The 24,190-nt window shown below is 41.1% G+C and overlaps 1 protein-coding gene across 1 annotated transcript; it reads left to right on the forward strand.

Moving 5' to 3' along the window:
• The first annotated feature begins 502 nt into the window (after positions 1-502).
• LOC126354762 (uncharacterized) lies at positions 503-13,471 on the forward strand. The gene is made up of 2 exons (XM_050004652.1): positions 503-1,108; positions 12,629-13,471. The coding sequence occupies exons 1-2, from the start codon at positions 661-663 to the stop codon at positions 12,847-12,849; spliced, it is 669 nt and encodes a 222-aa protein (XP_049860609.1). The 5' UTR covers positions 503-660; the 3' UTR covers positions 12,850-13,471.
• Positions 13,472-24,190: the final 10,719 nt, after the last annotated feature.

Raw genomic sequence — 24,190 nt, forward strand, 5'->3', positions numbered from 1 at the left:
TGGGTTATAGAGCTGGCGGCTTGTCAGCTGGATAGCAATGCGTCAGAAAAGCTTTCTGTCCCCGGCAGCAGGTATTGCCAAGATTGAGGTGAGCTGATGACCCATCACGCTCGGCGAGCATGCTCGGTCAGTGCGATGCGGCCACGAGACGACGGAGCGACGCCGTTTCGGACAGTGAGTTCCGCCACGAACAGCAGTCTGGGGACGGAAATTGCCCTGGCAGGAAATTGCGCCTGCGAGGGATGGCCATTTGCGAACGCAGGGGGCGTGGCAGCGACGTAATTGAAGCGTGAAACGTGATCCACAGCGCATCACTCTCGCAAAGTAGGGCGTGACAGATGACACAGCGGTACGACGGCAGAGAGATCGTTTTGACGGTAGTGTGCGGACCGCAGCTGCCTAGGGAGGAGACGTGGTGGGGTACGAAGACGGTACAGGAGAGAGGAAAAAAGAGAAGAGGGAGGGGTCGCGTGGCCAAAGAGCCGGCGCAGTCTGACAGATTGCTCTCGGAAGCAGACACGTTCACTTCACCACCGAACGTCAAGAACAAACGCCGTCATCAATAGTGGCAACGCAAGACGCTGGATATGGAAGATCAATGCTCTAATTGATGTTGAGTAGTTCTGTTTCACTAACTAAAATGATTGACACGCATCTTCAATGACAAAGATGTGGACAACGAATGCACTGCTTCTAGCGGCAGCTATTTTTAGAGTCCACTCGTTGCCACCGGAAATCGTGACATCTACAACGCCAGTGGCAAGAAACATAACTCTGAATAGACACTTAAATGAGAGTCATCCTAACAGAAGCTCGACTGCTTCGGTGCGCATACAAACAGCTGACGCAGATGATGGCGCTCAACGGATAAATGCAAAGTTTACAGAGAGAAGCGCAAGCAACGACGGCTTGGAGGAAGGTGACTGGTGGGGTTTGCAAGAGGCACACAACGCAACTAGCGGTTGCCGGCACGCAGGAGCAGCGGAGGCCGCGTCTACAAACAACACGAGGCTCTCGGCGGGCAACGCCCGAAGGCGGAGAAGAGCTGGTTGCAACTTGAGAAGAGCAAGCGGTGATGGCGGCGAAACAGCTATTGTCATCGACAAAGGTACTTGCCTTTAATGCAACCATGCTTGAGCACATAAGTCACACTCTTTTACGAATTAGTTAGTATTCATTCGGATCCGACCCCTCGTTTCTCGTTCGTTTCCACCTCTCTCTTTTCCTGTTATTCGTCTTCTCTCTGTATCTGACAAACACACACACACACACACACACAGACACCCACAAACACACACACGCACACAAACACACACACACACAGACACACACACAAACACACACACACACACACACACGAGCACGCGAGCGTGCACACCCACACTCGAAGAAAAGAAACACTCACACGCAGAAAATACTTGAAAAGACAGACAAACGAATCTGAGGGACATGATGGCGGAGAGACAGAGGGGTTACCATTATTCTTTCTGATGAAGTTATTACAAGTGAAAAATGAAATTACGTATCTGTTTTATATTTCTACTTCCATTCTTGATGTAACTATTACTCTTGCAGTTCAGTTAGACGTGAAGAATATGATCTCCGTTATTTCTTACGTAGTGTTCACGTAATGCTTCAAGATAGTTTTAAATATACTGCTCTCTAAATCATGTGTTGTTATATTACTACGTTTTTAAGTGATTGTTTATTTGTGTGACAGTTCAGTATGTCGCTGTTGCGGTCTACAATACAGAAGACCGATTTTGTGTAGCTCTCCATGCCCTGTTCTGCGCAACTGCTGTAATCGGCAGCCATTTTAACTTACTTACTGACATCAAACCACGTTTTACATCAATGAGCAAACTGGCTATATTTATTGTTGTCACAAGATACAACATATCAACCGACACCTTCTTGTAGTCAAACGGTGCCACAAATTTCATTATTTCCCTATTACTATCAGTACCTGTTCTTTAGGCATGTGATATCGAAACTATAGCGTTCTCTTGTACCACCGAATTTCAAAAGCCACAGTTTTCTTCTTGTTAACTGTTTACCGTTCAAGTTTTATTTCCGTGTGAGGTTTTATTCGAGAAAAACACCTTCAGAAAAGAAACATGCAAATTTCTATTCGATATTAACAGATTTAACTTTTCCAGTTTAGTGTACTCAAGACAAAAAATATAGTTATACACAAATGTGATGCACCTGTCTTGTGGAAGGACTAACAAATGTAGATTCTCTTGCGCTATTGCCAGTTGCTCAGACCAATAGCCACAGGCCTCATCTTATTGAAAACTGTACAGACCTAATGCGTATCCAACTACAAAACCAAGCACTAACGCCTGGGTGTTGAGGAGCATTTAAATTGTTCTCGTTCCTCCGCACGCAAAAATTGTTTAGTGAATATCTATTTTAACATATAGTAATCTATCACGGATATAATGCGGATAAATGCTGCTTACATTTTGAGCAGTGCTCTAATGTCTTGCGGTTTTATGTCCGTGAGCTCAATGAGATAATGAGGGGGGCCAAAGTGATAGGCTTTTTTCACAATTTCGACGATTCTCGTAATGATGTCGGCCTGGAAATGCCTTGTCTCCTATGAATGCGATGCTCTGTTGCCTCGGTGGATGACGAGTTTGGAAAGGGGTTTCCTTGAACAGTCTTTTTTTCTCCTCGAACACTCAAGAACCTCCATTTTTTTCGGTATATAGAACAAAACAAACTACAAGAGGAAACCGATGTCCAAAACCGTCGTCAAACGAGGCAACAAAACATCGATTCCATAGGAGACTAGGCCAGTTTATGCAGCAGCTAGCTCCTTCTCTTCCATTAGCGATTGTGACGATAAGTTGCGATCACTGAATAACAAACAACATTGCGGGACCTTCCGCCTACGGTCCATCAGCGAACAACGTCACGTTTGCTGCTAGGGGTGGCCTAGTGACAGGCGCTGGCGCCTACTTTGATGCTCTGTGGCGTCGTTGGATTATGTTTGCGGAAACGAGTTCTTATGATCGGTTTGTTCCTCAAGACACCCTGTGCAACCACTCGAAGGTTTTCGTAACATTTCTGGGACATCCAGTATACAGCCATTCTCATTACTTGTGTCCTTGTAAGTTCTCACTTTCATTTCCCTCAACAGCAGTGGGCATTTCTTACTCATACAATGGAGCACAACCAGCAGAAGGATTTTGTACATTCTCACTTGCTAAATTTTCTTATTTTTGCTGTATATATGTGATGCAAAGAGCACACTCCTTAAATACGTTCATAATATGTACAATCGACGTTAATTGTAGTTTTAAGATTTTGCTTCACATTTAGCGATCGCAGGTCGTAAGAGTCGATGATATGAAACAGTGAAATGTTATTGAAAACTCGAAACTCATCAAAAAATTTGGATTAATCAAAACATACTTCAGAATCGTTTCGGAAATAGCTAGTAAACTATTTCATATTGACAGACATGTCGGAGAACAGTGTTGCTACAGGGGAGTTACTTTGACGATAAGTGTATAATGCCTGTTACGTACCTTCGACTTTTCTTTAGTTACACCACTATGGGTGTACTCTGTTTCAGATACAGACAAAAGTATAACACGAAGTTCTTTCACAAGATGTACATCTATTTCTGGTAAAATGTCAGTGCTGTTTAATACTCAATCTGCAAGCTGCTTGTTTTCAGGGAAAATAAACTATTATAAGTAACTTTTAAAGTATCAGTGTACTGTACAGTAACATTTCATGCAATTTATTCTGAGGTAATTAAAAGAATTTGGATCATGTACGTTACGCAGGTTTAACGATGCAAAATTGGAAAACAAGTTTCTGTTAATTACGGTGGAACTAAATCTCGTTCGCAGCAGACGATTTGTAATTGCTCCTGTGATCTTTCTCCTGCATCACTGGGACTCATTTAGGAGAAAGACTAAGTATAAGTTATGACAATTCAACAGAAACCAAAATACGGTGGTGAAGAATGCTGGCTGGTACATGCTCGTACGACAACTAGCGTCGTTGTCTGTCTACTACTTTCAGTAGCTAATACACAATTTTGAGCTGTATGAAGTAATTTTCTACCTATCTATCCATACGCGTCTAAAATAAAATAATATAGTATTCAGTAATGTTCCACAGATGTGATTGATAATTTCGTAGAAGGCTTGACAATAAAGAGGGAAAGAAAGAGGGAACCAATACAATGATAAATTTTTCTGTAGCACAGGTGCTGGATCACGATGAAAAAAGGTTTATCAGTTGCTACAAAAGATTCCATTTGTTTGTGCATGTGTAAAACTTAAGCGGTTAGAAGAACGCTTCTGGTTGGTGGATTTCCCGTAATGTGGATGTTGTGATTGGTATTGCTGCTTTTCCTAACACAACTAATTCACTTTCCTATTTCGCTAGATTAAAAACTAACGTATTTGACCTTATTCTTAAGTGCATCACATAACCTACGAACTTAAACGGCAAGGCCTGCAGAATGCAGTCCCAATTTTACTTCGTAACTTGGCCATATCTCTGGAATCCGACGACTGAAGGCTCTCATTATAAAGAATACCCCGCTGTTCTTCAGCCGTTTGTAGCGATCTACGAGTCGCATGTCTAACAGCAGCAGAGTGTAAACAGCCTCCCTTATGTTCTAGTATGTCTGATGAACTCTCAAATGCTATTCTACATGCAGGATATTTCATGTATTTCACAATTTTTTTATAATCTGTGGGAGCTGGTGATACCAGGTTAAGCCTAGACAGCATGGCTGATTACAAGAGAGACAACTTGAGAATGGGCCTGCCGACTCAAAAGTACTATAAAAAGGGGAAGAAGCTCTTCTATGTACCACAGTGCCTCATCGGGCCCGAAGTGTTTCTGGAGTTTCAGGAGAACGCGGGCACTCCGTCTGTTTGGCATCAGCATCCAATCGCGCTTAACGTGGTAATGAAATTCCAGAACTCTGGGTTAACCTTCTGCTATAATAGTCTCTAAAGTAGGATCACATTTTTGTCTCACAGTGTTAAACTCCATTTTTTGTGGTGGAGAGGAATTTTATGCGCAATATGAGGGTTTCCGTAAACAGTTGCAATTAGTTCGGCTATTCGCATGACAAGAAATTTGAACCTACTTCGTTACCCATAAAACATACTGTTAGGGATAGCTAGGCATCCATAGTCTTTTTCAGTAACAATTCGCCATGCTTACCCATCGTTTCTTCATCAACCGGAAGTAGGACCTCAATACAAGAAAAAAGACACAGTTTCATGTGTAAAGACGTAAGCACAGAATGAGAAGACGTACTTTTAACAACTACGTGTTACGAAATCCGCCTGACAAACACTAGCAGTAATTTTCTACACAACATTTGCAACAACTTTCAGACTTCGAAGTTGAGGCTTACGGATAGACTTAGAATATGAAAATTTCTTAAGAGAACCGTTGCATGTGAACGCTTCGACTATACAGAACCTTTCATTCACAGATTTGTGCATAGTATATTCGAATTATTCAAGGTACGAAGATAGGGCACTCTAATCACTTTGAAACAACTAACAACAACTGAAGATATGACTATCAACTACACCCGCCACGTGATCAAAAGAATGGGCTAGCAGGAAACAGTGAAGTCACAGGACGAATTGTTTACACTGAACATCAAGACGGTTCCTTGTTGGCTTCTGTATATTACCTTAAGCTATAAAAATTTAAATTACGATTCATATCTGTCTTCTTAATCCATATCTTTTAATCCGCGTACCATACCATGGCACGAAATTTCAGTTTATTTTGGACTAATCTTGATACAATCAAAAGAAAATTTCACAGTGCACCTGTTTCCAACCACACGCTGCTTATCTTCAACTCTTCAAGAAAGAAGAAAAACCAAGACGTTGAGAGGTAGTGTCCCAGGTCTCCAACTTTACCAATACAAGAAACATAATACAGACAAAACTATATGAGTGGCCACCACGTGCATATAAAGCGCTGTCATTCTGTGTCAAGCTGGAAAAGTTGAAAGGTGCACAAATGTAAGTGTAACATCCCTCCCCGTCGCCTTTGTGTGTGTAGGGTAGTCAAACGGTTTAGCTTATTACCTCAAAAAAAAACCAAGCAGTGGCAACGAATCTGGACTATGGTGTTAATTTTTCCAAACATATTCAGCCTTCGAATCGAGATGATATACACAGTGGTGGATGATTTGTGGGAGACGTTGGTTGTAGAAGTCTGCATTTCGACTGTTCAGAAAAAGCTACATGTCGAAAATCGCTCTAAAAATTACTGACATACAATGGTGTCTTCTCACGACGTTTTTTCTTGACAGTCTTCCGCAACCTGGTCAAGCGACTTGGGTATCTGCCACTTACACGTATAACAGCAGTTCTAACGTTCCTCAGCATCACCTTGCCCGATGATAATTGTGACGGTGTCCTTTTCGCTGCCGGTGAATCCACGTGTTCCACTGCCATGTTTACTACTTTCTCTCGGGGTGAAAACAGAACATCCAGCATTCGTCCATGGTGATTAGCCACGTTGATATTGTTGTTGTTGTCTTCAGTCCTGAGGTTGGTTTGAAGCAGTTCTCCATGCTACTCTATCCTGTGCAAGTTTCTTCATCTCCCAGTACTTACTGCAACCTACATCCTTCTGAATCTGCTTAGTATATTCATCTCTTCGTCTCCCTCTACGATTTTTGCCCTCCACGCTGCCCGCCAATGCTAAATTTGTGATCCCTCGATGGCACAGAACATGTCCTACCAACCGGTAACTTCTTCTTGTCAAGTTGTCCCACAAACTCCTCGTCTCCCCAATGCTATTCAATACCTCCTCATTAGTTATGTGATCCACCCATCTAATCTTCAGAATTCTTCTGTAACACTACATTTCGAAAGCTTCTATTCTCTTCTTGTCCAAACTATTTATCGTCCATGTTTCACTTCCATACATGAGTACACTCCATACAAATACTTTCAGAAACGACTTCCTGACAGGTAAATCTATATTCGATGTTAACAAATTTCTCTTCTTCAGAAACGATTTCCTTGCCATTGCCAGTCTACATTTTATATCCTCTACTTCGACCATCATCAGTTATTTTGCTCCCCAAATAGCAAAACTCCTTTACTACTTTAAGTGTCTCATTTCCTAATGTAATTCCCTCAGCATCACCCGACTTAATTTGACTACATTCCATTATCCTCGTTTTGCTTTTTTTGATGTTCATCTTATACCCCCGTTTCAAGACATTGTCCATTCCGTTCAACTGCTCTTCCAAGTCCTTTGCTGTCTCTGACACAATCCAATATCATCGGCAACCTAAAAGTTTTTATTTCTTCACCATGGACTTTAATACCTACTCCGAATTTTTCTTTTGTTTCCTTTGCTGCTTGCTCAATATACAGATTGAATAACATCGGGGAGAGGCTACAACCCTGTCTCACTCCCTCCCCAACCGCTGCTTCCCTTTCATGCCCCTCGACTGCCATCTGGTTTCTGTACAAATTGTAAATAGCCTTTCGCTCACTGTATTTTACCCCTGCCACCTTTAGAATTTGAAAGAGAGTATTCCAGTCAACATTGTCAAAAGCTTTCTCTAGCCGCGTATAGACGTCAATTGGATTGGCCTGACGCTGCATTATTTCCACTATTGCCTCAAAGTGGTGAGCTTTCTGCAATGGATGTGAGCATTTATGGAACCGAACGCCGGCGACCTCTGTGAAAATGTTGTGAAAGGTGTTGAAAACTGATCCAGTATAGATTTCCACTTTTTCCGCTATCGTCTCGAAGGTTCTACGACGATCGTCGAGCACTAGTTCGCTTCGTCTCTTGTTAGTCCATTCTTCACCGAGTGTATGCCACTGTTCTGCCATTCATACTTTTATGATGACACTGGAAGCGTCTCGCTTCATGTCATGTGATTCTGCTTTGTTATCGCACACTTCCACCTATCAGCGTGTATTGTTGCTGCGTTGTTCCCCTTTAGGTGCAGAACTACGCTTTATCAGTGGGAGGCGCCATTTTGTTTTGGCTCCTCTAGCGGAAGCTTTCAGTGCATACCAGGTGGTGGTGGTTAGTGTTTAACGTCCCGTCGACAACGAGGTCATTAGAGACGCAGCGCAAGCTCGGGTTAGGGAAGGATTGGGAAGGAAATCGGCCGTGCCCTTTCAAAGGAACAATCCCGGCATTTGCCTGAAACGATTTAGGGAAATCACGGAAAACCTAAATCAGGATGGCCGGAGACGGGATTGAACCGTCGTCCTCCCGAATGCGAGTCCAGTGTGCTAACCACTGCGCCACCTCGCTCGGTGCATACCAGGACTGCAGACACGTACGTACAACCAGACGAAAAGTAGTAGCGTAGTTATGTCTTCTCGGCGTGATAGCAAAAACTTCATGACATACTCTCATGCTTGTTGCGTGCTTCACGTATCAGCTTTTGAGGTTATGTAAGTATTATTAATAAAGAAATTATGCAAAGGACTACATGAAGACTTGGTACATCACTTTTTATATTTACATCTTTTTTTTCTTGTTACACCTAGAGTATTATCTGACTATTAAAACACACTATTAACCCTACATAGGCTACAAATGTTCGGGTCCAAAAAAGACCCGTTTTGCAGTTTTCTGCAGATACACTTTTACACTTTTATGTACTGAAATTATAAATAAAGTTATAACTTACATAGTTTAGCGTATTAACCATACAAACTGCGTAATAGAAGAGTATAACAGTACAATTATCGAATGTTATAGTTATGTGTGTATTAATTTTACTACAATATGTCTAATTTTTACTAACAGTCTTTTCAAGAGTATGTAAGATTTTCTCCAAGTGAATTATTTACACATAACACGCTTCGCTGAACTTTTGTTATCAATTTTTTCACATAGATGACATCTGCCTCTCTTCTTACTGCTTGGATCATTTGTTTCCAGATGTGGAGGGTACAGATTCAAATGATGTTCTGTAGAGATTCTCTTGCACCATTTCCTCTTGGAAGATGTCCTCGTCGCTTCATATTGCCATCAATTAGCTGCTCTCCAGGAGTTTCTAGGAATACTCCTCGTCACTGTAGGGTGTTTGCTTTCCAGGTTGGGTAAACTGCCTTGCACACCACGTAAGAGCTATATGCAGATATGTCGATGACACTGAAATACAACGACAGGTCATTTGTTGTATTTCCCATGACTATAAATCAAACCACCCTGCCTAGTGATCCACAGCTCCGTTTTTAGCGTTGTAGTCTAAAATATGTTGAGGTTTTCTCTGGGTGCCATCACTTACTTGCTTTTGCACCACTGTGCAGAGTGCTTTGCTCAGAGACTTATATGTATTTCTTTTAGATGTATGATACAAGTGTTGTGTCCTTTGTGAAAGTAAATGTTGATGTATTATCAGGAATCCCCCCCCCCCCCCCCCCCGATCTGCAATAGGTTTGGTGGAATGGAAGGTACGATTTCTCGCAGCTCCAACAATTGCGATAATTCTCTTCATCAGCATTTACCCTAGCTTGTAGGAGGAGGAAAAATTGTCACAGATAATATTATGCCCTTTCAAACAATGACACAAGTCACTTACAACCCTTAGACCTTGGTTCTCTTCAGCGACACTACCCGATCGTTTCCTAAAGTAACCAAACTTGATGACACACTTTGCTGGTTTACTAGGCGTATGCTGGCGGAAAAGGTCCGTGAATGCAACAAGTTGTTTGTCTAATAAAACAGACATATTGGGATTGTATAATTTACGTAATATCTCAACCCATTTGCATGACAAATTCCTTACGGCTGCCAATTTACCTTGTTCATGTCTTTCTAGTCGGGTCTCACCGTCATCAAATCCAACAACCTTTGATATCTGTCTGAACGTTTCTTGTGAAAGTGTAGCTCTGAAAACTGGTCGACCTTTGTATTCGTTGAATAAACTTTCAGTAGGATCATTACGTGACTTATAAACTCCTGCTAATAACAGTAGACCTGTGTAAGCATTTAAGGCAAGAAGAACTTATTTTTTCCCAATACCTCCATATACAAGCATTCGATCAGCATTAGAATGGAGTAGTATAATTTTTCCACTTGCTAGAGGAAAGTACAATTTGAAAACTGAGTATTCATCTGTAATACGCGATGTGATGTATCACGTTAGTCCTGAAGTCAGGTGAACTATGTTACATGCTGCATGCCGTCCCAGTTGAGGGGCTCTGTATTCCATTCAATCGATTGATCCTTATACTGCACTGATTCCCATTTTCTGTTATGGTGTATCAGTTGCGCCTTCTAGTGAAGATGAAAAGCTGCGTTCAGAAACATTATCTTCATCCTCCGGAACTACTTAATCACTATCAGATGTGTTCATTAGTACGTTTGCTAATTCATCATCTTGCAAATAGATAATTACCTTTAGAAAAATACCTACAAATCACGTGAATTGTAAAGGTAGAAACCTAGTGACCTGAGTCGAAATGAATGACTTTACAAAATGATTTAGTAACAGGAAAAAATTCACACTCCCCCTTCCCTCTTTTCCACAGAAATAGAAATTCCATTGTTAATGACTTCACTTCTTTATACCCACCTTACCACACCCAGATTCCATTGTTGGCAAATTAAATATTGTCAGAATCTGCTGTGATAATGAAGGTTAAAGCACATAGTGTCCAAAAAGACACCAGCTTGAGAAGTACTATTGTTGTGGATGCGAAACTAAAGCTCTATTTTTTTTTGTCAGAATACATTTCACTAAGGGTCAAACGAAATCAATGACGGCAATTTGTCCACAACAAATATTTTCAGAATAATAGATCATCAAATATCCTTGTGGGTCAATGTACACCCACGCACCTTACGAGGGTTAGTAAAAAGTGTCCGGGATCCTAACAGTGGAATTTAATAATCAGAGTGTGTGTGTGTGTGTGTGTGTGTGTGTGTGTGTGTGTGTGTGTGCGCGCGCTCCTTGCGCCTTTATGACACCCTGAACTATGCTGAGGACAGTTTCAATGAAATGCCTCATTGTCTGTGGTGGAATCGCAGCCCATTCTCCCCAAACGAGAGAAGATTGCGAGTATGTTGGACATTGAGGTCTGAAGCGAAACTGAGGTTCAGTCTAGTCTGTGGGCACGTACGTCCATTTCAGGAATGCTACTGTCCACAAACCATTGCCACACGTATGCTGCTGTACGTCAGGGTGCATTATCATGTTGACTCAATCATCAACTACATACTATTCTTCTACTGTATGTAGTACACAGTGCAGAGAAAGGTGATCATTCTTTCCGCAGTTACAGTTTTCTTATGTGTATTGTCAAGGGACCACACCCTAATCACCGAAAACACCACTACAACATAACACCATCACCTTTGTACTTCACTGCTGGCACTACTCATGACGGCAGGAAACATTCTCTAGGCATTTCCTAAATTCATACCTTTCATAAGATTCCCGTAGGGTATAGCATGATGAATCGCTCCAAATCACTCGTTTCCAGTCATTCACTATCCACTGGCGTCGCTGTTTACCCGATCTCGTGTGTCGCTATAGATATGTATGGCTTATGCTGCTTGACCGCTGGATCCCATACCTTCTAACTCACTATGCACAGTCGCTGTGCTAGCAGGACTGTTGGTGGCACTTCGGAACTCACTAGTGATTCCTGCTGCCAATTTCATGCGAATTTTTACAACCATCGAGCTTAGTCTGTGTCCATTAGTTCATCAGGGCTGTCTGGTCTTGATTTGCCTGTGGTATTTCCTTCGAGTTTCCAATTCACTGTCACATTATCAACAATCAACTTAAGCAGTTTTAGAAGTTTTGAAATGTTCCCGATGGATTTGTTACTCAGGTGACTTGCAATCACTAGTCCACGTTCGAAGTCAATGAGCTCCTATGACCGCCCCATGCTGCTGTTAGCGCTTCTCTGCTGACAAAACAGTACTCCCCACCTCCTTTAGTACTGGCGCGTCCGCTTCTTATGACGTCTAGTGGTCGATTCTGCATTACATAAGGGTATCAGGATAATTTCTAACATATAGTGTAAACGTGCGCTTTTACAAAACTTGTTTGTGATGCAAAGTGTACGAGTGTATACAATTTGTTTATTGATGTATAAGGTTATCTTTAAGAACTCATTGCCTTTTGACAGAGTATGATGATGATTAATAGTGAACAGATAAGATGAGTGACAGAATAAAATAAAAATGAAAATAATGGCATATCGGAGATATCACACGAATCTTTCAAATTGTCGTTAGGATTGTATACTAGTTCCTAGACAATGACAGTTCTTAAAAATATGGAGCTTTAGGTCACGATGGTACTCCAGACCAAGTCCACGTTTCTTTCTAGACTCAAATACTACGGGAGTTTCGAAAGCCACTATGTGCCCGAGCGTTTCTCAGTTACACAGCCGCTGTTACCCCACAACAACTTCACTGCCTGTTGGATGACTTAAGCATTCTAGATGCACTCTCGCTTTGCTACACTTAGCTGGTCTCTTAGTGTCAGTTACACAGCCGCTGTTACTCCACAACAACTTCACTACCTGTTGGATGACTTAAGCATTCTAGATGCACTCCCGCCTTGCTACACTTAGCTGGTCTCTTAGTGTCAGGAACTGGGTTCTGTCCACAGGTCGTGGCCTCGTCGGCCACGCGCGCGGGAAGCTGAAGAAGAAAAAGAAGCTGAAGAAGTTCTTGATCCCGCTGCTGATCGCCTACAAGCTCAAGTTCTTCGCGCTGGTGCCATTACTGATCAGCGGCCTCGTGCTGCTGGTCGGCGCCACGGGGGCGGCCGGCTTCTTCTTTGCTCTGTTTGCCGCCACCATCAGCATCAAGAGTCACAGCAAGTGGTAGCAGGGCCGCCGAGGCGGTCCCGAACACTAAGCAGAGATATACAATACCTCGTCAACAAGAAACAGGCGCCTATAGGTTAACTGAGTGGATTCTGTAGCTAAGAAAAAGGAAACATCGACTAACGTATGTTTTCGGGTTTGTAATCTAATTTTTGTTCCAAAAGTAGATATTCAACTCGCCTAGATACCTTGAAAACATGGTAGAGTCTTCTCAGAAACCAAACCTATATTCTGTTATAGGACGGAGTGACCTTGGAAGAAAATTGCTCTCTTAGACTGTCAAACGAGTTTACCATTTAATGTAATAACACATTGTAAAGCGCAATTTAGTAACTGTAGAGTTACTGACGCACTGTATCCACCGAGACTCGAGCCGAGTGGATGAGGCAGGCGTCCGAGGACTTTGCTGATGATTTTAGTGAGTTCGGCGTTAAGAATGTGTCGACAACCGGTAAGGTCTAGGAGCCAATGCTATGAATTTAGTTTTTGTGTCTACCGTTTGTTGGACTACCGGAAAAGCCTTATGAACGTCTTGTTCATGGTGAAATATTTACACTTCCCTTCGTTATGAGGGCTGTTTGATGTACATACTGTACTTTGTCAAATAAATCGATTCGTACTGGTGTTGTCTTTGCCTTTTACGTAGCAACATGCTCTACTTTTCCTATATCACTGTCACAACATTTACACTGCAGTAAGTAGCGACGAAAATTAACTGCAAATTTTCCTATTGATTCCTGGTTGTCGTTAGACTGTTAGACTATTTAGAAATATTTTGTAAATGCCAAGTCCTTTATGTTAACATTACATTTACATAAACGTTTAATCTGCATGAAAGACGACCATTTGAAAGAGTATCTCTTATTCTTGTCCATCAACCACAGATTGTTGTAACGTTTCTATGCAATTTTTCAACTATGCGACTTCCTTTTACTTCACAGTTCTCAGAGCGGTATCCAAATGAAATTACAGTGTTGCATGATCTGTGTGATTATCCTCTGTATAGCCATGAACTTCCATGGGGTCGAGTACACCTATGAGCCAAAAGATTATTCTCACCTCCATCATATTATGTCGGTCCACCTTTGGCAAGCAATACAGTAGCGATTCTGGGTGACATGGATTCGAAAAGTGCTTGGGAAGTTTCCAGACGCATGTGGCACTAGACATCTACAAACAAGTCACGTAATCCCTGTAAATTTCGGAGCGCTGGTTGGTGGGTAGACCTACGGAGCTGGCACTAAACAATGTTCCAGATATGTTTCACTAGATTCTAACAAGGCGAATCTTGTGGCCAAGACTTCCACGTGGGTTCACTGCCATGCTCTTCAAACAACTGCATCACGTCTCCTTCCTTTGCTCATAGGGTCAAACTCGAGATCATATGACCACTTCTCTGTTCGTTGACGACGTCGTAACGTCAACATCGAAACACGCCTGAGTCGTCTGCTGCTGAGCCCGGTGTTCAACAACATGCACTGAATAGTGAGTTCTGAAACTCATCCGCCTGTATTAGCCTGTAACTTGTCGTCAGCTCTGTTACAGATCGACGAGTTCCGTGACAGCGCTTGACCGTCCAATACTTTCCATCCTTCAGCTAGTTTAGATCGATGCCCAAGACAGCAAGATGCGAAAAGGCAGCCAGCTTCGCTGTTCCCAAGATACGAATACCATTTGTCCTTTCTGAAAATTATTTGAGTGTATTTTCCGATTTCCGGCCCCTATTATCAATAGAATGATTTCCCATCAGCCTCTTCTCAACTTATATACACTACCAGAAAAAAAAACCGACACCTTGCGAAGGAATTATCCGAATGGGGTGAAGAACGGTAGTTGTGCGTATTAGGCAAACAGATTATTACAGTTCCACAAACAGCATGACGTGTTCAAGAGAAAGAGCTTCACGAATAGTTAGTTAATAGCGCTTTGGTCCAACTCTTGCTCTTAAGCAGGCAATTGTTCAAATTGTCATTGATTAACAAAGTCCTGAGTGATATCGTGCCAGATTTTGTCCAACTGGCTGGTTAGACCATAAAAATCAAGAGCTGGTTGGAGAGCCTTGCCTATAATCCTGCAAACTCAATTGGGAGAGATCGGGCGATATTTCCGGCCATGGTAGGGTTCGCAAGCACAAACACAACCAGTAGAAACACTCGCCGTGTGAGGGCGGGCATTATTTTGCTGAAATGTAAGAACAAGATGGCTTGCCTTGAATGGCAACGGGAGCGTACAGTATCGTCGACTGTGCTGTAAGAGTGCCGCGAATGAAAATTAAACAGTCCCTCTATGAAAAGTCATGGCACCCTAGACCATCGCGGCTGGTTTTCGCGCCGTATAGCGGACGATATTTGGTTGGTATCCCACCCCTGTCTGGATCTTCTCCAGCCACGTCTTTTCTGGTAATTGAGGCGTAATTCGATGCGAGACCCATCACCGAAAACAACTCTACTCCAGTAATGAGATTCCAGGTCGAAGAGGACCCGGACAGAGGTGGGATACCAGCATGACTGTTGGCCGCCATACGGTCAGACAACCATGAATCACCATCTGGGTGACATTTCTTTTCGTAGCAGCACCCCTTTGGTTGTTATCCGTGCTGCCCTTACAGAAGAGCAGTACGTCGTCGATATTTTACACCCATTCTATAGACCTTCATAGCAAGCTATTCTCGCCTTACATTTCAGAAAGATAATGTCCGCTCTCACACGACGAGAGATACTGCTGCTTCTCTTCGTACATTCCAAACCCTATCTTAGCCAGTAAGGTCATCGGATCTCGCCCCATTTGGGAACGTTCGGAGCATTATGGGCAGGGGCCTCCACCCATCTCGAGATACTGACGATCTAACGAGCCGGTTAGACAGAATGTGGCGCGATACCCCCCATGTGGACATCCAACAACATTATGAATCAATTCCAAGCCGAATAACTGCTTGCATAACTGCCAGAGGTGCACCAACGCGTTATTGACTTGCTCAATTTGTGCGGCTTGTGCTCTTGAATAAATAATTCAGTTTTTATGAAATTGTAATCATTTTTCTATACATGTACATCACAATCATATCTACCGATGCCTTCTCAATCAGATAATTCCTTCGTGATACACCCCCCTCCCCTCTCTCTCTCTCTCTCTCTCTCTCTCTCTCTCTCTCTCTCTCTCTCTCTCTCTTTTTCCCTCTCTCTCTCTCTCTTTTGGTTTTTCACAGAATATACTTACCTGACCGCGTTACGTGCTCACATTACCAACAGGCAGCATTCAGTCTAATGGTAGAAAGTAAGGAAACTGATTCAAACCATCCATGTACGTCGACGGATAATGTTTGATTGTAGATTCCACAATGCCCGAAGGCTCTTCAGATCCGCTTGGGAATGGTTTGCACTAGAATAAATTCGCTTTCGCAGCCCATACCGCCGTGGAAACATTTTCTTTTCAGTCAACAATATTTGGAAGCTACCACCCTACCTGTGTATTTATTGACAACCGCTTCGCAGCCCACAGACATTAACATGGGCGCGGGAAACAATGCCACAAGATGCTCGAAATTCGGACTGATGAGTTGTGGTACGTATTACTGCAGGTTGACAGGGTATGGGTTTGTCAAACTCTACATGAGTCTATGAATCCCACATGCAAACGTGGCACGTTTCAGGAGGTTGAAGGCGGTGTTCTCGTGGAGCGAATATGTAAACCAGGTGGAATAGGCCTTCTTTGTGCTTTTGCCATCATCTTGTTCTGATGAACTAAAAGGGAACCTGTTGACCGATAAGATGCAACAGTTTGCTCGCTTACAACAGCAAGCAAACGAACAATATTTTCATCGTCCTGGCACCAATCCATCACCCCCGTATTGTGTGAGATGTTTTGACAAACTCTCGACTGATACAACGTCGCTTGTACTGCAAACATCTCGTAAGATTTTGAACGAGATGAGGCCGCTATGACAGGAGCAACCCTCGAGTGTTCCATATGGCAACTGATATTACGCTTATGACGATAGCATTCCAACGTTCTCTTTGCCTCATGGAGTCTATGTCAACATATATTAGCGCCTTCTTCAGGGAGAAAGTATGTGCCACCTGCTTCAAGGCTGGTATCCCAAATTTATTCTCCAACACACTGATCATTTAAACCACTTGGCCATGTGATCACAGACCTAAGGAGCTCGGGCATAAGGCTACCAGTTCCAAATATGGGCGAATACAAATGTGGTAACGTACACAAATCACTGAAGAAAATGATAATGACAACTCACTCAACTACGGCAGTAATTTCTGTACCGAATTATTAATGAACAAAGGATTAAAATGGGTGCTTATCTATCACAGAAATAAATATTTAAATGGGATAAATTATATAGTTGCTTGAAATGATATCAGATAATTCTGAAGACATGCAGTCCCCGAATCCATTTGACAAACTTCAGTAGAAAATCAGACGATTACAGCAGAGGTGAAAGTGATCTACAACTGCATGTACAATCTTCCCTTAATATAGAGTACTTGGATCGTCTTGTTGGATATTTACAAAAAATGGCTCTAAGCACTATGAGACTTAACATCTGAGGTCGACTTAGAACTACATATACATAACTAACCTAAGGACATCACACACATCCATGCCCGAGATAGGGGTCGAACATGCGACCGTAGCAGCAGCGCGGCTCCGGACTGAAACGCCTGGAACCGCTCGGCCACAACCGCCGGCGATGATTTACAACACACTCTTCGCAATCTGTTGCGTGTTGTGATTAATATAATTTTTATGTGACACTGAACACGACAAAGCATGTCGCAGCACACTAAAAAATATCTTAAAAAATCTGTGTTTAGATGAACAGATAAATAAAACTATCAAACTAATGAAGCCCACTATTTTGAAATACTGGACATCAAGCGGTCTAAACACAAGAATAGGGAAGGAAAGTCAAATGTCTTTCACTGTATTCGTAGTTCCTGCATTCAAAATAACTGAGTGATTACTTTAACAAATCACTACCAGGATGAAGGCTATGCAAACAGGCTGTCAGTTAATTTAAATTTACTAATAAATTTTACTAAGGATCAGAATGTTATTCTATTAAATTCCGTTTCTCTTTTATGATACTAAGTTGCGCAAATGAGAATCTTGGAATTCGAAACCTATTCCAGATAGTTTTGAAATTGGTCAGTAATGTAGCCTCCCACACACGATATACACTGACAGAATACAAAACATTATTGGAAAAAAACATGTTTTCAAGTGAGTTATCCAAAAAGCGGGCCCCGTTCTAATCTTATGGTGCTAAGAATAAGAGCCAGTCTGCATTTTATATCCTCTCTATCTTAACCATCACCAATTACTTCGCTGTACAAAAAGGAAAACCTATTTATTACTTTTAGTACCTCATTTGCTATTCTAATTCCCTTAGCACGGTTTGATTTAATTAGAATGCATTCCATTACCCTTCTTTTACTTTTGAAGTTGTTCATTTTATATTCTCAAATGACACTGTCAGCGTCGAGGATAGAATTCTTGTATATCCTCCATGACCAGTTGAAGTTTCCTGCGGCACTGAAGTGGTCTTTCTCGTTTATCATTCCTAGCACCGAGCCAAATACTCTCGTAATCCTGTCTTTTAATTGTTCCCCTACTATCGTGTTCCAATCCTCCATGATAATTTAATTTTCATATCTCTGTATGTGCTGAATTATACGTTTAGTTTCCTCTGGTATTTAAACCCTTCACCTTCTTGTTGTGACGACGGCTATAACTCATTTTCTGTCGATCTTTGTAAGATAAAGAAATTTTTCAAAGTAATTCACTCTCAATCCAGCCTCCCTATTCATAACTATTCTTACTACAGTTGTACAATTTTCTGCTGTCGTAGATATTGCCCTTTATTCATCTCGCCAGAAATCCTTATCTTCTTTCCAGTTCACTTCAGTATATATATATATATATATATATATATATATATATATATATATATATATATATATATATATATATATATATACCGCGTATAGCTAGAGCATTTTCGCTATCAGAATTTCTGGTTTCTCTACAACAAGACCTCTGGCATTTCAAGCTCTCACTAGCAGAGCGTTAACCTTTCGTTGCTTGGTCAATGTTTGTCGTTGCCATATGCAGAGTGACTCTTTATGCCCCGAAGCCTTCGGCCGCCATTCCTAGCTGGGATCGAATTCGGAAACCTGGACGTTTCGATTATTCGTCAAAGACGCCGCTTCCAGACCACACCATACATTAAGAACATAGGAAACATGTATTCTGGTCTTTTAGAAACGCCTCTTTTGAATTTGTGTATGTTGTTTATTTACTTACTTCGAAAGGTCTTGTACAGATATAGCTGAAGACATTTGTGGAATCATGATTAGCTGAGTTATTTTACTTCACAGGAACATCGAATGCATATGTCACTTATTTCATCAACATTCTACCTATATTAGTTAACATCGAATGCGTACATAATTCATATAAACAAAAAATTCTACATTAGCCCGCCCTGTCTACATTGAATTATTTTTTTGTATAATGATTTGCAGCGTTGGGATCTTCATTTCGAAGACTGGTTTTATGCACCTCTCCACACTAATCTCATCTGTGAAATTATCTTCTCTGCATTATTAGTACAATCCACAACCATTTGCACCTGGTTACTATATTCACGTATATTTCTGAAACGCTTTTTGTTGCTATAGCCAGTCTGCATTTTATATCCTCTCTATCTTAACCATCACCAATTACTTCGCTGTACAAAAAGGAAAACCTACTTATTACTTTTAGTACCTCATTTGCTATTCTAATTCCCTTAGCACGGTTTGATTTAATTAGAATGCATTCCATTACCCTTCTTTTACTTTTGAAGTTGTTCATTTTATATTCTCAAATCGTAACACTGTCGATTTCATCTACTCTGCCATACCCCTTGCCGCTCCTAACACAATTACATCATCGGCAACCGCAATGTCTTTATTTCTATTCCTTGAACTTTAACTGCCTCTTTGTTTCCTATAGTGCTTGCTCCAAGTATAGATTGAATAGCATCTGGGACAGGCTGCAACTCAGTCTCACTCCCTTCTCAACCACTACTTTCCTTTCACGTCCTTCGGCTCTGATACCTGTCGTCTAGTTTCTGTGTATAAGGTGTAAATAATGTTTCGGCCCCTGTATTTTATCCCTGTTACTCTCTGAGTTTCACATACCAAATTCCAGTCAACATAGTTCATCAAAAGTTCTCTCTAAATTTTCACGTGCTTCACCTTTCTTTAACCTACGTTCTAAGGCAGTGGTATGGTCACTATTGCCTCGTGTATTCCTTACTAATCTCTGGAACGCACCTGATCTTCCCTGGGGTCAGCTTATATCAGAGTTTCCATAATTCTGTAAATAATTTGTGTCAGTACTTTCTAACTATGACTTTTAAACTGATAATTCACTGACAAAGAAAATAAAGTTCTTGAATGAGTCTGCCATCATTCTCTGTATTTTGTATTTATTTCCCCTGTTTCAACCAATCACTGCCTAATACTCACTCTCTAACTCTAAAAGTGTTCTTGTTATCTTAATTTACCAGGTCCTATCTACATATGTTGATTAATTTATAGCCTACAGCATAGTTATCAGACGTACGAATGAAGGAAAACCTATAAACAGAGACACTTTCAGAGAGCTTTTTGTGCCCACTAAGGAATTCAGACTTCTGGTTATCTTTATCACTTCGTGTAACGTTTGTCACGTCTCTCTGATCTGATAGTAGTAGTTGTTAGGAACATCAAAAAGAGTTAACATTCTATGTAATCAACCGCCTAACGCTCCTTACAAACAATTACCATAAAGGTTTCGTTGTACACTGCATAACACTGATAATGTTTGTTTACAAGGCGGCACGTTCTTCACAAAAGCAGCAGGAACAGCACGTATTAATGCAGAGATGGATAGCTGCATATCTTAGATTTGTGAACATAATATATTAGTTTCATTTTCTTCAGCCATCAGTGCAGCGTAACTGCCTATATTTTCTTTCCTTCAATTCTGATCAACTGATGCGTCCTTTCATTTTATGTGCGTGCTTCGTGAGAGCGAAAATCAAGATGGATTACGAGTTTTCAATGCATCGTTAATATCCATGAAATAATGACCCATTCAGTATCAGAATCCCGCCTTCTAAATTTTAAATTTCACAAAATTCTTATAAACTCGTGGTAATAATTATACAAGTGACTACGCAGGTAATTTGCCGATTACGATCTGATGTAGATGTCTGTTTAAGCGTTTTGGTTACGCAAACTTTTATGTGTGGTAGCACGTGCAACAGAGGGGGAAACAGCTCAGGAAAAGATGAGCAATGAATATGACAAAAAGCAGTTAAATATAACAAACAAATGTGGAAACAAAATAAGGTTAAAGAAATGACAGAAATTGTAGACTGACTTAGTTAGGGATTAGAAGAATTATTAATAGTTTCTAGCTTCATTCTGAAAACATGTAATAATCAATAAACGCAGCATTATGATCTATACTGTCCTCATATAAAATTTAAAGTAGACACTCCACTTATTAATTTCACGGTTTTCTCCATGTGATTGGCGATACCTTGTACACGCAGCTGCTGCCATCTATAGGCAGACGCAGGAACTGCTTGCACACAGGTCAAGAGAGTCGTCATCTTTGTGATGAGTCACAACATATCCGCCTCTTCACAATTTACTTCTTACACAATCTTCAGTTGCTGTGAAGTTACAAGCCTTGAAAAAACGACAAGCTTTAATCTTATTTTAGTAAAGACTATTATGTCTACAGGCAATGACCACCATCATTTTGTGTACTACAACAGTGTGAACATTTGTGTCACATGGTCAATATCATTTAGTGCCAACAGTTTTTCCTTGTAATCACTTATCACACACAGAGTTCTAAACAAGTATGCTTTCCGTACTGTTCAATTTTCCGAATTTCGTTTAGTTTCTTATATAAAAATAAAAAATATAATAAAATAATAAATATCTAGTAGTTGTAAACATTTGGTGTTGTTACTGCTGTAGTGATGACAACTAAATGGTAGGGGTAGCGAAAAAAATTATGTTTTCAGGAGTGAAGTAATTAAATGCGACCGTACCACGAGAGGATTCAGCATTTGGATGCAAATTCAGATACCTGATGCACGGTGTTAATGATTTTATCTTAGTTTTTAAGAACAGAAACAAGTACTACAAGCCCATTTTATGAAGGGAGTTTGTAGCGTAGTGGCGAAAGGACTATCCTAATGGCAGTATCGTTGCAGTGATTTTTCTTACACTTTATAGGGCGTCAAGAAATATGAAAAGGATGAAATAGCAGTGAATACCCGCTTCACAAACTTTATGGGAACGTTCAGAATACTGAGATGAAGAATAAAACTTGATAAAAAACGGAAAGAAAGAATTTTACGGTAGTCAAAAAGTACTATCCTAACTGAACAGAATAAGAAAGTGACCAGAGTCTTCTGAAATGAACCATGCCAGAAATAGCCGGCAGTGGCTTTTTTAAATCGGAATGGCCCGACACGAGCAGACACTTACGTCCTTGTAATAGCAGAAGCCTGATATTACGCACTGCGGAACATTGCCTAGAGTGTTATTACTGAAAGGCCTCATTTGGTTGGCATCACCCAATCTCCTGCCAAATGATTTCATCTAGTATATATTACCTTATTATTAGTATGAATGATATGAAATTACACTTTCGTATGATCAGATCGAAGGTGTCTAACGGTTTAAGAAATGAATCCTGAAAATATTGCACAATAATATTTTTATTTGCATACCAATCTCGATACTGAAAATAAAATGTATCTGAAACAGCAAAAAAAAATCTAGAAGTTTGGCAAAGTCCAATCGAATATCAACAGTAATATCTGGCAAAAAATACGTTATTAATACTCCTGAAAGTGGATAAACAGTAAACAAACCTCACAAAAAACTCTTATTCAGGTTTGTTACTATCTTTACGACTTTCTTTGCTTACAGAATTTCATATAAGTTTGAGGCTTCAAAGTTCAGCAAAATGTAAGAAATTTACTGGATTTCCTGCTTGTCACACTTTGACTGTCAGAGTACGCTTCGTCGTCTGGGTTGAAGTCCTGGTATGGCACAAATTTTCACATGCCACTATAATGTAACATCTTAATACCTAATGAACATAATTTCAGAATGACGGAGAATATTCCTCACCTTCCTTCCCCTTTCTCCTGTAGCAGACAGCAGTTGTGTAATCTTCCTGACATTACTTGCATTAATTGTGAAGATATCACATACTGGTGGCGTATGAAAAATTTGTGCCAGACAGGAATTCGAACCTGAAAAAAATATCGAAATTTGTGGTAACATTTCATGGGACCAAACTGCTAAGGTCATCTGTCCCTAAGCTTACACTCTACTTAATCTAACTTAAAATTACTTACGCTAAGGACAACACACACGTCCATGCCCGAGGGAGGACTCTAACCTCCGACGGGGAAAGCAGCAGGGACCGTGAAAAGGCGCCCCAGACCGAGCGGCTACCCCGCGCGGCTCGAATCTGGGTTTCCTGCTTGACACACTTTCACTATCAGAGTACGCTTCGAAGACTGGGTTCAAGTCCCGGTATGGCACAAATTTTCACATGCCACGACTATGCAACATCTTAATACCTAATGAAGATAATTTCAGAATGATGGAGAAAATTCCTCACCTGTTTTCCCTTTTCTTCTGTAGCAGGACAACGCTTTTTCCGAATGCTGCATCTGTGACCAAACATGAAGTATAGATACACACGCGTATAGTAAAGCAAGGTTCTATTCTTCAGTCATCTAAAGCAACTCGACCGTGTAATACTGAATTTAGACTCAGCAGTCAGTCATGGGTCTACTTTGTCCACAGAGAAAGAGTAAACTATTTCTGGACTGCGTTGTGCAGCAAGGGAAGATGTCATTTTATGGTGTTTTGTAATGGATGTCGGGCAGGTATACTTCAGCAATGTTTATTTTGTGCTGGGAATTGCCATCGGTGTATATTGTGGTAAGCAAGAAGATTATGAGCACGTCCTTAATAGCGTGTTAGTAATATACCCGAGACTGTGTGTCATCGATTGATAAGTCCTTGGTAGATTTAAAGGAGTATGCGGAACCAGATATATATGTACAGGTTACGTAGTTTGCATAAATCACGTGCCGGATGTTTGTGGACCTGGAGTTGGCGTTCGATAGCGTCCCGAATTTGTACCTTCGGCTTCGGGAGAGGAAAATTTAATAGTTGAGACATTAAGGTGAGGTCACAGTCACGCTACTCAAACCACATTAGCTGGATTCTGGCTTTGTGAAAATTAGA

This window comes from Schistocerca gregaria, chromosome 3 (genome assembly GCF_023897955.1).
Source record: "Schistocerca gregaria isolate iqSchGreg1 chromosome 3, iqSchGreg1.2, whole genome shotgun sequence".
In the NCBI taxonomy this organism is placed as follows: domain Eukaryota; kingdom Metazoa; phylum Arthropoda; class Insecta; order Orthoptera; family Acrididae; genus Schistocerca; species Schistocerca gregaria.

Coding starts and splice junctions, on each gene's coding strand:
- LOC126354762 (XM_050004652.1), top strand. CDS start 661: ATGACAAAGATGTGGACAACGAATGCACTGCTTCTAGCGGCAGCTATT. Junction 1,109..12,628: donor AGCTATTGTCATCGACAAAG/GTACTTGCCTTT, acceptor TTCTGTCCACAG/GTCGTGGCCTCGTCGGCCAC.